The sequence below is a fragment of the Sorex fumeus genome, unplaced genomic scaffold (assembly GCF_029834395.1).
Source record: "Sorex fumeus unplaced genomic scaffold, SorFum_2.1 ptg000007l, whole genome shotgun sequence".
Lineage (NCBI taxonomy): Eukaryota > Metazoa > Chordata > Mammalia > Eulipotyphla > Soricidae > Sorex > Sorex fumeus.
The window spans coordinates 61,007,011-61,020,441 of record NW_026606064.1 but is presented as its reverse complement, the minus strand read 5'-3'; the positions used below and the strand labels follow the sequence as shown (position 1 = coordinate 61,020,441).

Sequence of the window (13,431 nt, the reverse complement as noted above, 5' to 3'; positions counted from 1 at the left end):
CTTCCTTCCTTCCTTCATCCCTCCCTCCCTCCCTCCTTCCCTCCCGTCTGTCCTCCCTTCCCGTTCTCCCTTCCTCCCTTCCTCCCTTCCTCTGCTTGGTGGTACTCAGGGCTTGCACCTGGCTCTGCACTCAGGGATCATTCCTGGCAGGATGTGAGGGACCAACCATATCTGGTGCTGGGGATTAAATCTGGGACAGCTGCATGCAAGGCAAGCACCCTACCCACAGTACTATTGCTCTGGCCCCAGGCCTTTGGTATCCTCTACATTCCTAGAGCCAAGGCCTCAGTAGGAGATTGGCCCCCTGTCTACGGATACTCTTAGTAGCAGACATTTGGAGAGCCTGCTGAAAGCTTCCCTCATCCACATCAGCCATTGCTCTCTTCACATTAGTACTGGGAGTGACAGACAGGTTTGGCTTTAAGTGCACATGTAATCAGTTTACACTGAATTTTTTTTAAAGTTAATTATTTTAAAGTATAGGTAGGGAAGTGATTTTTACAAGTATTTGATTTTTATTTATCCTGACTAGGTGCTGCTGAATTTTAGTGGCACTTTGTCTTTTAGTATTCATAATTTTAAGTATTTGGGGTGTGATTTGGGCATTAGAATTCATAGATAAATGGTTTTTCTATTTTTTTAATTTCATAGTAATTGGTTTCAAAGTATATTTTACTGAGGTTCTTATCAAAGTTTTGATTTCTTCCAGGTGTTGACTTTAAGGTGAAAACAATCTCAGTGGATGGAAATAAGGCAAAACTTGCAATATGGGTAAGGGTTTTATGTGTTTTTAATAAATATTAGAAGTTTTTAGAGAAGCTGTAATCAGTATATGTAGTGTTCCAGAGTTGAAATGAAAACTTATATTCAATAGCTTTTGGGAGATTTGTTATTAGTTTAAGGATAAGCAATGGATAAATCTTCTAATTGGGTAATTTAGGCAGTCTTATTTTTACTTAAATTCAAAAATCCCTTCAGAATATTAAAAAAAAAGATGAAAATATATTTAAAAAATCATCTTGCTGCTCAGAGAGATCATTATTATCACATGTGTTTCAAGTTTAAAAAAACTCAACCTGAACTAAACGAACACTAAAAAGCAGTTTTTGTGGAGAAGGCAAATCTAGTGAAAAGTTTTATGTTTATGAGTATAAATGTCTGTGTGATTTGAATTTATTTTTTAATACTAGTGTCCAGTCTTTACTTTTCATTTGTATGTAAACCCAACTTTTTAGATGCATGTTGCTATAGTTCTGAATAAGGTGATAATTAACTGTGAAAAGTATCCAAGATGCTCTGTGTCTGTCACTGGCTGCCTGTCTCTGCCTTTTGCTCCTTTCCTTTCTCCCCCTCATTCCCTCTTTCATTTCTTCTTTGCTTCCAACCTCCTTCCTTCCTTGCCAAATATATGTTATATATATCATTTAAATTGACTGCTGGAGCGATAGCACAGCGGGTAGGGCGTTTGCCTTGCACGCTGCCGACATGGCTGACCCAAGTTCGATTCCCCCGCCCCTCTCGGAGAGCCCGGCAAGCTACCGAGGGTATCTCGCCCACACAGCACAGCCTGGCAAGCTCCCCGTGACGTATTCGATATGCCAAACACAGTAACAACAAAGTCTCCAATGGAGACGTTACTGGGCCCGCTCGAGAAAATCGATGAACAACGGGAGGACAGTGACAGTGACTTTAAAGTCAATTTCCACATTACACTGTATGATAATCAAATAGATAAGTATATTTTATAACATGTAAAAGAATGTGTCAGCAATTCCATAATTCAGACACTTCAGCACGGTGAGTAAATCCTAAATGTGTGGGCAGAAGTTCCAGAGGGAAATGGCAAGTGCTCGTGCCTTGATTGACCTCACTCATCTTTCGGACTTCTCTGAATGAACTCTTAGATCATCTAAAGTACATCTTCCCACATAGAACCAGTAACTATGTAAATGTGTCTTAGTTTTTTCTCATTTTTTTCTCACATAACAGTATGCTTGTTAAGTGAGTATGTTAGGCAGGTGGAAGATGGGTTCCCACCGAAAGTAAAAAGGGTTCACCAGGCGGTTTATGTGAGGTGGGGAGCAGAGAGAGAGGGAGCCAGTGCTTCCCTCACCACTTGGGGGAGTGACATGGAGAAGTTTAGGATTGATGAAAGTCCATTGAGTGCAGGTGGGACCACCATTCACCTCACCTGCTCCATGCAGTAGTCAATCAAACCATCCCTGGGTTCCACTTATACTGCCCCATGTGGGAAGTGATCCTGCCAGTTGCTTTCTTGGGGAGCCGTGAAACTCAGGCTGGTGTGAAGAATTACTTTTGCAGGGAAGGAGAGTCCATTCTAAATCCTACCCAGGCTTTTCCATGTCTGTGGCCTTCCCTCAGAAAAGAATTTCGGGAGCTGAAGAATGAAGTAAAACAAGCTCATTTGGGAAATTAAGTGGAAAAGAAGAGTAACCTGCTCAAGAGAGAACCTGGGCTTCTTCACAGTAGAGAAAGCATGTACACAACCCAAGCAGGGATTTCTCCAGAATGGGGACAAATGGCCTAAAGTTAGGGAATATACTTCTCAGACATTGATGCAGGCAAATGCACCATAACGTGAAAGTAAGGAAATGCACATTTCAGGCATAGATGTGGGCAAATGTGCACCTTTTCCTCTGACAATTTATGTAAGTTTCCCCAAACTGTCGCTCAAAAGTTTGTTGTGGAAGTGTTTGTCAAGAAGGAGTCCTTGAAGCTATTTATAGTTTTTGGATATTCTTTTTGTTTTTTTGTTCTGTTCTGTTTTTGTTTTGTTTTTGAGTCACACCTGGCGATGCGCAGGGCTTACTCCTGGCTCTGCACTCAGAAATTACTCCCGGCGGTGCTCAGGGGACCATATGGGATGCTGGGAATCGAACCTGGGTCAGCCACGTGCAAGGCAAATGCCCTACCTGCTGTGCTATCGCTCCAGCCCTCAGTTTTGGATATTCTTAGCAGGGGGTGGGACATCTCCTCGGGTGTCCAGCTGTGCTCTAGGCTTTAAGGATAATTTAACTAGATTGCAGTTCTGATTTTTATATTACATTTTATTCATCAAGGCTATACTGAAGCTGCAGTGAATACAACCGAAGGAGTCAAACTCATATTCAAGTGTTATCTGATAGTTCTGTAATTTAATTTATTAAAATATGACATTTTCTTTATACAAATAGAATTATCTCTTTATAATAAAAACCCTGAGACTAAAGCATTTCATTCTTGGTCCGGTCCTTGCCATCATCTAAGGCATATTACCTGGTGTAGATTGTGTGTCCACCTTACACAGCTTTTAATTTACATTATTGTCTTTAAATGGTCAAATAAGCAAATTGAACAGTGTTACTTATCAAAGGCAGTTCTTGCAGAAAACTGGGAGAAAGAGAATGTTTGTCCAAAGAAGTTACTTTTGCATGGCAGGGATGGTTGTTATGGTGGTTGGAATATGAAAGTAAGAATGTTCTGTATTTGTGTAGACTTGCTTGTGGAAGAGGAGTAGATGTGCTGTGTGGCTTACTTTAATGGTTATTTTCCTCTTAAGTTTCTCTTCTGGGCTGTTACCTCAAACACTGTACCTTTGTTTATTACTTTTTTTTAATGCTGTCTCTGCTTGGGCACCAAAGAAACTAGGCGTTGCTGGAGCCTGTCAGTGCAGTTTTAAAGTTTCTTATAAAACCTTGTAGGGGTTTCACATTTTAACAGCCATGGCACTAGGAACTGAGTTGACATTTACCGAATGCTTTAGTTTTGCTGGGCTCCTTGACTGTAGCTGAATAAAATGTGGTCTTAAAGGCTGGATGGTAAATATTTAGTTCAGCTTTCAGGCAAGGCCATCTGGCAGTGTTAACTGAGTGGACCTGGCTGTGTTCCAGTAAAATTTTATTTAATACAACGTTAGATAAAACAGGTGGCAGCAGATTGCCAACTGCTACTTTGCATAATTTTAGATCCCTTGAAGCCACAGGCCAAAGATGATAAGAAAAAAAGACAAGTAGGAACCAAGCCCAGAAGTAAGCACTTGTTAGTCTATTCCTTTCTTTTTCCCCAACAGAAGTTGAGAAGCAGACCTGTGGCAAGAATCGATTCGTAGGCCTTTTGGTTAAACTGGTGATTCAGTCAGCGAGGTCCCTTCCTCATAATTCACATATTATAGTTCGTGTACATCCATTTCAGAAACATACAGTAAGGAGTAGTTGTTGTTTTTTTTTTTTTTTCTTTCTTGGGTCACACCCAGTGATGCACAGGCGTTACTCCTGGCTCTACACTCAGGAAGTACCCCTGTATGTGCTCAGGGGGCCTTCTGGGATGCTGGGAATCGAACCTGGGTCGGCCGCATGCAAAGCAAACACCCTACCTGCTGTGCTATTGCTCCAGCCCCAAAGTAGTTTGGTTTTATGCATACATAGTCTCAACAGAAATAGATAATACTTAAATGAGTTCTACCGAAAAATTACCTAAAGTAAGATATCCCTGAAATTTCTTTTTATTTTAATTTATTTAGCTTTTTGGGTCATACCCAAGTGATGCTCAGGGTTTACTCCTGGCTCTGCACTAAGGAATTACTCCTGGTGGTGCTTGGGGGACCATATGGGATAGAACTCAGGTTGGTTACATGCAAGGCAAATGCCCTACCCATACTATCGCTCTGACCCCTGTAATTTCTTTTTAAGCCCCAACCCCAGGCTAGAATTTTCTGGAAAAACTGTGGGATAGGGAATTTGGGGCCTGCCTGGTGATGCTCTGGGGCTGCCTCTTGTCATGCTTGTGGTATACGGGGGATTGAACCCAGGCCTCTTGCATACAAAGCTCGTGAAATGTCTGTCATACCCTGGACTAGTTAAGTCAGAATCTCTTGGGGTTTGGACCCAAATAGCAATATATTTTGTATCACAGAAATTTGTTAGGTTGTTAGAATTGAGAACCATGACTTTCAATGAAATGGGCCTCATGTGTGATGAAAAATCCTAAATTCAAAATAGTACACAAACTTTATGAAGTTACTTTTTTAAAGAGATAACTCAGTATCTGTTATTTGTATTATATGCATCAAGTGTAAGGTGAATCTTGCATTAATATTATTTTTATAATGCTGCTAACTTTTTTCTTGTAGTCTATTGAAGGTCTATTTCTTTTATCTTCTGTTTTATGTGATAATTGATTACTACATTTAGGACACTGCTGGTCAAGAGAGGTTCAGAACATTGACTCCCAGCTATTACAGAGGTGCACAGGGCGTAATATTAGGTAAGTTTTTACTTTGACATATTGTTTAAAAATACTTTTTCTAAAATTTCTGATGTTCTTATTTGATGGTCAATATGTTCATTTTATTTTCATTTAGGGTTGTTTTCATGTAACTAAAATCATAATTACTTTAATACTAATAAACACTTAGAATGTTTTGTCAGAATAGTCTGGCAGTTAACGAAAATGTAACTTATTTGGCTTTAGAACCTGTTTTGAAGAGGACATAATTGAGAGTAAATCCACATGCACTTGGTCTCTCTTATAGTAGTACCAGCGACTGATGTAATATTGTTGCATTTTATAAAGGAAGGAAATATTGCTTAGCAGACTGTTCTGCCAATCCTAAAATACAACACTTGATACAGTTTTATAACCACACTCAATTTCAGAATTAAATGTGCATTCTTAGTGTATTTTGTTGAAAAATGTTTTTCTTACTATTTTTGGAAAGCAGTTTAGAAATGAATGGGGATTAATTATAGGGAGTTTTAGCGGGGATGTACTGTGACTGGGTGGCAGAATGCCCATCCAAAGTTGGGTGAGGCCCTAGATTCAATCCCTGGCACCCAGGGTGGGGAGCGGGGGTTGTGGGAGAGAAGAAACAGTGTTCCTGTAGTGACATTTGCTCAGAGTGACACTCAGGTAGCCAGCATTACTGTTTCTTTTTAATGCTTACTTAATTCATGACTGTTTCAGTGTATGATGTCACAAGGAGAGACACCTTTGTTAAACTGGATAATTGGTTAAATGAATTGGAAACCTACTGTACGAGAAATGACATAGTAAACATGCTAGTTGGAAATAAAATTGATAAGGTAAGCAGTCATACCCTTGGCTTTTGACTCTTTGGCATGGGGAAATGCTAAATGTACACATGCTAGAAAATTCCATCCTGTGGTAGCTTTCCCTGAGCTTTGCATTTATCTTTTAGGAAAATCGTGAAGTTGATAGAAACGAAGGCCTGAAATTTGCACGGAAACATTCTATGTTATTTATAGGTAGGTGTGTAAATATCTGTACTGGGATTTTTTTTTTTTGCTTTTTGGGTCACACCCGGCAATGCACAGGGTTTATTCCTGGTTCTGCGCTCAGGAATTACCCCTGGCGGTGCTCAGGGGACCATATGGGATGCTGGGAATTAAACCCGGGTCGGCCGCATGCAAGGCAAAAGCCCTACCCGCTGTGCTATTGCTCCAGCCCCTGTACTTGGATTTTTTTAATGCAGAATTTAGTGTGGTTTTTTGTTTTGTTTTGTTTTCATTTTATTGCTGGAGAGAGGGGTGGGAGTGGTTCCTGGAAGCCCCCAGGTTCTTTCCAGGGATTCTGACCATTTGGACCAGTGGCTCAGTGCCAGGCAAGAGGATTTGGTATGCTTGTTCCTGCAGTGTCAGGGGTTGCTGAGCCTTTCCTGACTGAGGCCAGGAGCTGCCAGAGCTGTGCCCAGCAGTGCTGGAAGACAGAGATAAGAGCAGGTTCGGGTAGGCTACCGGGGAGCCAAGAATTCTGCTTAGACCAACTTAGACCAACCCATTAGTGGACATGTTAGCAATTGGCTTATTAAGCAGCATTTTAGATCTTAGGAATGGGTGTGGCATTATGGGTATGAAATGGATAGTGCAGCATTTAGATCAGTAAACAGCACCAACAAATAAAAATAGGGCAAACCAGTGAGGGAGAATATCGGTGTGTTTAGGAAGTCAAGGGAATAGTGTGTCTCTCTTTTGTTTTGTTTATTTGGGTCCACAGCTGGCGATAGTCAGGGTTTACTCCTGGTGGTGCCCAGTGGGGACTATATGTGATCCTGGGAATCGAGCCTGGGCTGGTCATTTGCAAGGCAAGTGCCCCACCAACTTTTTCTTTGGCCCTGTGAGCAGTGTCTCTATTTTAATTTTTTAATTTTTTTTTTGGCTTTTTGGGATACACCCAATGATGTTCAGGGATTCCTCTTGACTCTGCACTCAGGAATTATTCCTGGCGGTGCTCAGGAGACCATAGGGGATGCAGGAGATTGAACCCTGGTCAGCTGCATGCAAGGTAAACACCCTCCTCACTGTACTATAACTCTGGCCCCCTGGGAACAGTGTATTTAAAGAAGAAAACTGACTAAATTTATCTTATAAGATGAGAACATTAGATTTGGTAACATAGAGTTTTGGCATTCTTTAAAAAGACTAGTTTTAATGGAATGATGGGAATAGAAACCTGATTAGAATTATTTAACGAGGAAAGAATATGAGATATGAAAGAGGAAAAATCTAACATAAATCTCTAAAAGTTTTGCTCTGAAAGATAGTAGGAAAATGGAATGACTGCTGGAGGGTTCTAAGGGCTGTGTTGTAGGTGGGCAAAACATAGAATAATTATAGTGGACTCGGACTGGTTGGTGTGATCCAGTAGAGAAGATACATGATCCTTCAGTGAGTGAGAAGAAAGGGTGTTATCCCAGCAAGTAAGGAAAGGGTTAGTTCATTGCAACAAGAGTACAGATAGAACATAGAGACGCCTATGCAGGTAGGTTGGGATAGCTGTAGGTAGATAATCAGTAATTCTATCAGATTGCTTCTCAACCGGGCCGGAGCGATAGCACAGCGGGTAGGGCGTTTGCCTTGCATGCAGCCGACCCAAGTTTGATTCCTCCACCCCTCTCAGAGAGCCCGGCAAGCTACCGAAAATATCTTGCCTGCACTGCAAAGCCTGGCAAGCTACCCCTGACGTATTCTATATGTCAAACACAGTAACAACAAGTCTCACGATGGAGACGTTACTGGGCCTCCTCGAGAAAAATAGATGAACAACAGGAGGACAGTGCTATAGTGCTTCTCAACCAAAAAAAAAAAAAAAACAAAACAAAAACTAGATCACCAGTTCAGACAAAGGAGTTTTAAGGTAACAAAGTAATCACCTCAATCAGTGAAAAAGATGTCACTAGGGAAAAGTAGGATTGGGGAAATGCTTAATATTCATGTGCATATCGTAAACATAAATTTAAGATGGGACTCGTGTCCACAACTACATGTAATTTGTTCAGCTATTGGTAGGTACTTGAATGCAGACACAAAGCAACCAGATTGTTTACCTTGTGGCCTAAATTTCCTCATTCTAAAAAAAAAATAAGAATGTCTGCACCAGGGACTAGTTTAATTAATTGAAACATTATGTAGATAGAAAATTGTCTTTTAGGAAAGATGTTTTGCAAAATATTTGAGTAAAAATTTGGGTGTTGCAAAGAAATGTTTTTAAATGAATTTATGATTATCCGCCCAAAATCCTTTACAGTTTACTATCACAAAATCTTGGACATATAGGCTAGTATTCCTGTGGACAGAATTTAAATAGCTCAACTTTTAAGAGTTAGGAGAAATTTTCTAGTAATAAACCTGCGGGCAGAAATTGCTGATTTGGTTCTTTATATCTTGCCAACTGATATTTATTCTGTAATAGTTTCCCAGAAAAGTGAGGAATGTGGTCAGAAAGGAAAATACTATGTGACTTTGTTTCCTTTGACTTTCAGAGGCAAGTGCAAAAACCTGTGATGGTGTACAGTGTGCCTTTGAGGAACTTGTTGAAAAGATTATTCAGACGCCGGGACTGTGGGAAAGTGAGAACCAGAATAAAGGAGTGAAATTGTCACACAGGGAAGAAGTCCACGGAGGAGGAGCGTGTGGGGGTTATTGTTCTGTCTTATAAACTCTGGGAAAGTCCATCTCTTGCATATTTGATCAGATAGTGACATCTTTCTGTACATAAACTCTTTAACTGCTATTTTAGGGACCTTGCAGTTTGCACATATTTGTTATGTATCATGGCAGTAAATATTTGCAAGAAATCCCACTCATCTGCTTTCCCAGCTAAATTGTTATGGTAAGCATGCACAGTTTGCAGTCTGCCGTTTTTTATGTAACATAAAATAAGTGTACCTTTATCAGTACATTGGATTTTATGATTTACATTTATCATGTGATTAAAAAAAAGCCACCCACCTAGTATATGTTGATACAAAGCCTACTTTTGGTCTCCTTTTTGCTTCAATATGCCTATCAATTACTGAATTAATTGGTATGTAGAGTTCCTAGAACCACTGGGAGATACACAGGTATCATCAGACCTGGCAGGGGGTAACAACAAGCATGATTCCCCAACTCTGCTAGGATGTCTGCTGAGAGAGTCTCTTTTAGTACCTCCGCAAAAATCTCTTTACTGAATGTAGTCCAGGTCAATTTATAATTAAATCTCTATTTGTTCTGATGATGCTTTTAAAATAGCATTGATATGTTAAAGAAGTTTGATCTTTTTTCACTTCAATGAGTAGCTCAGTTGCTTTAATTGGAGTTTTATTTCTGTGATGTACATTGGATTCATGAGCCTATGTGCAGCATTTTTAGTTCTGTGGTGTTAGAGTAGCAATAAGGGTTTCCCCCATTTTGGTTTCATAGGGACACAAATAGTCTCATGTAGTACTTACACTTATCAAACATCTTTCCCCCTAAATGGTGGTGTTTGTCCACATACCTCAATTGTAGCTTGTGTAATGTATATGAATATCTGTATCGTACGACTTCCATAAATGACAAGTTGATACTGAAAAACCTATTTCTGTGTCTTGATGGTTGGGGGAAAAAAAAACACTAAATGACAATTTGAGAAAGGCATATTGCTTCCTGATTTTGATGTGGGTGGGAAAATATTATTGCAATGAAATTCTTGGTAATTTACTGTAACAAGTAGCCAGTAGTTTATCAAAACCAAATTGTACAGACTAATAAATCTTTTCCACAATATTCAATTTTCTAACCTCTTGAAATTGTACATTGTATATCTTTTTAACTCATGTTATATAATTTACTTCAATCTTTACTTTTTTAAGCTCTCAACTAAGTAATTTATCCTTTTAAGCTGGTAACTATAATACCCCTCAGTAAGATTTTGATAATTTCTGGGCAGTGAATTCTTTGTATACAATAGCAAATGTTGAACATTTTGTGGCCACCTTCAAAATACACATGGTAATGGATTTATTTCAACTTTTCTTTCAAAATTTGTACATCTTCACATAAAAAGAAGACTTCCATTCTAACTTGGTTTATGCTTGTTAGACCACTTCACATATGATTGAAGGTTTTTTACACTCTGTATGTTTTTACTAAATATGAAAACATTTACTACATTAATGTTGAAGAAAAGTAGCAAACACATGTACTTAGAGTTTGTTTGTCTTACATTAAAACTTTAGATTTGTATATCTATGTAGTGTGTATTGATGACATTTCTCTTGCTTTTTTTTTTTTTTTTTTTTGCTCCTTGGCTAGGTTTATTTTCTTTTTCATCTTTCGTTTGTTTTTATTGTCTTGATTTGGTCCAAGTTTGAATAAACACTGAACTTTTGAAAACTTATTTTGATAGATTTATATTGTAACCTTTTATAGTTTTTGAATAAATATATCCTGGTTTCCCTAGATGCATTTGTGCAGGAAGTGTTATGCATTTTCCTATTCTAACCAGCTAAGGAACATGTGAATATAATCATATTCAAATTCTATGATATGGCTTTCATTTTATAATATTGCAGAAACCTTATGTCAAAATGGAGATTTGGTAATATAAGTGAAGTAGTTGTAATCACTGAAATCAGTCACTCATTTGTTAGGATCTTGTCAAATCTTTTTTTTTCCCTCCCAGTCAGTGTTCAGGGAGTCAGAGGACCCCCACTGGTGAGTGTAGCCAGCCAGGCTGTTGGTTTTGTGCAAGTGTTGGGGATATGTGAGCCACCATGGTGGTTCTAGGGGGTCTCCAGGGGGCTGGCTACAGGGCTGCACCTGGTGATGCTCAGCAAGCCCTCCAAGAATCCAGCTCGGGTTGGGCACTAAGCCCTATACTAACTCCTGGCTCTGGATTTTACTTATTTTGGAGTCATTTGAAGTAGCTAAAAAGTGGGTTTGCAAATTAGAACAATTAGTATTTATGTTAGGGGAGTACTGACATAAACTAGAACATCTATATTAAAAGCAATAGTTAGTATTTATTGAGAGTTTGCTTGGTGTTAGTTGCTGATCTAAGGATATTTCCTTAAACTTCACAGCAATCATGAAAGATTATGTAGACTCCTGCCCTCATTTTAAAGATGAAGATTTAGAAGCCCAGGTATGTTGGAGCTCACAGCTAAACGGGAGTTAAATTCCAATCAAGGGATTTTCACGCTGACTCCATGTTCTTAACCATTGTACATTTCCTATGGCAAGTTACTATCTTTTTGTTTGAAAACAACAAAGTGAAGATACTCTCCTTACCAGTCTTCAGGTAGATGTAATGGAAATACTATAGGTTTTTGGTTGTGAGTAAATCCCACTGAGACAAACCAACCCTGAATGGACATCTTTTTTTTTTTAATTTTATTGAATCACCGTGAGATAGTTACAAGCTTTCATATTTGGGTTTCAATCACAGAATAATCAAACACCCATCCCTCCACCAGTGCACAATCCCCACCACCAATATCCCCAGTATATCCTCCCCTTTCCCACCCTCCTCCTACCTCCATGGTAGACAATATTCTCCATACTCTCTCTGTACTTTTGGGCATTATGGCTTGCAATACAGACACTGAGAGTTTATCACGTTTGGTCCTTTACTTTCTGCACACATCTCCCATCCCGACTGGTTCCTCAGGCTATCATTTTCTTAGTGATCCCTTCTCTATTCCAGCTGCCTTCTCCCCTTTGCTCATGAGGGAGGCTTCCAGCTATGGAGCAATCTGCCTGTCCCATTTATCTACTATCCTTAGGTGTCAGCCTCATGTTATGTTGTTTTATACTCCACAAATGAGTGCAGTCCTTCTGTGTCTGTCCGTCTCTTTCTGACTCATTTCACTTAGCATGATACTCTCCATATCTATCCATTTCTAAGCAAAGTTCATGACTTCATCTCTCCTGACAGCTGCAGCTGCATAGTATTCCATTGTATAGATTTACCAAAATTTCTTTAACCAGTCCTAGTTCTAGGGCACTTGGATTGTTTCCAGATTTTGGCTATTGTGAACAGTGCTGCAATGATGCAATGAACATATAGGTACAGATGTCTTTTTTTTTTTTTTTTTTTTTTTTTTTTTGCGTTTTGGGTCACACCTGATGATACAAAGGAGTTACTCCTGGTTCATGCACTCAGGAATTACTCCTGGCAGTGCTCGGGGGACCATATGGGATGCTGGGAATCAAACCTAGGTCGGCTACGTGCAAGGCAAACGCCCCACCCACTGTGCTATTGCTCCAGCCCCCAGATGTCATTTCTGATGTGCTTTTTTGCCATCCTCGGGATATATTTCCAGAAGTGGTATGGACACCATTTGATCTAAAAGCTAGACTTTGTTTCTCAAAGTAGGTGATACCACTTATCAGGGAACATTGAAACATTGGGGGGGTAGCGGATGCAATTGTGGGGTGCTTTCAACTTAAAGTAGATTTTCAGGGATTGCTGATTTTCCCCCCTCTCCTGAAAAGGGGCAGCAGGCCAAAGAAATTTTAGAAACTCTTGAGTTAAAAAGTAACTCTCAATCTCTCAGTTCTGTTCCCTTATTATGGAATGAAAATTCTTGACTTAGGAAAGAACAAAATCAGGAGACTTTACAGAACACTAGCTTCCTGTTTGTAATTAAACATACACAAGGAAATTAAATCTGGGAACAGTCTTTCACAGAGATGACACATTGGTCAGAACCACTGAGGCCTGGGGTCCATCCCCAGCACCTCTGTATGTGACCCTGACTGCCCCTGAGAACTGCCAGTGACTAGGACTTAGCACCATGGACTGGATCCAGGCTTTGAAATGTCTGATCTTGTTGACCATGCATTGCTGAGAGTGACCCTCAGACTCCCTGAGCACTGCTCAGGATGCCCTGCACAAAGATTGAAATCTTGCTATAGTTTCTACTTTTTTTTTAATGGTAGTTAGGTGTTATGGTTACAATAATGTTAACAATAATTCCATGACTTTGAAATACAAAGTTCATGTACCTTCTCTACCTGTGAAATGCCCAGGATTCTCCACCACTGTCCTTCTTCCCTTCCAGTTAGCTGCTTCCCTGCTTTTTGGTCACCTCAGTTCTGCAAAGACCAAGGATTTGTCCTCATTCTGTCTTATCTGTTCTCCTGGTTTCTTTGCTGTACCACAGATGAG

General features: G+C 39.7%; 1 protein-coding gene across 1 annotated transcript in view; it reads left to right on the top strand.

Moving 5' to 3' along the window:
* RAB18 (RAB18, member RAS oncogene family) overlaps positions 1 to 10,720 on the top strand; it is a 30,690-nt gene extending 19,970 nt beyond the window's left edge. The window contains exons 3-7 of the mRNA XM_056131561.1: positions 710 to 771; positions 5,190 to 5,262; positions 5,962 to 6,080; positions 6,197 to 6,263; positions 8,777 to 10,720. Of these exons, the coding sequence (XP_055987536.1) occupies positions 710 to 771; positions 5,190 to 5,262; positions 5,962 to 6,080; positions 6,197 to 6,263; positions 8,777 to 8,952 (497 nt within the window). The 3' untranslated portion in view covers positions 8,953 to 10,720. The remainder of the gene's footprint in view (positions 1 to 709; positions 772 to 5,189; positions 5,263 to 5,961; positions 6,081 to 6,196; positions 6,264 to 8,776) is intronic.
* The last annotated feature ends 2,711 nt before the right edge of the window (positions 10,721 to 13,431 follow it).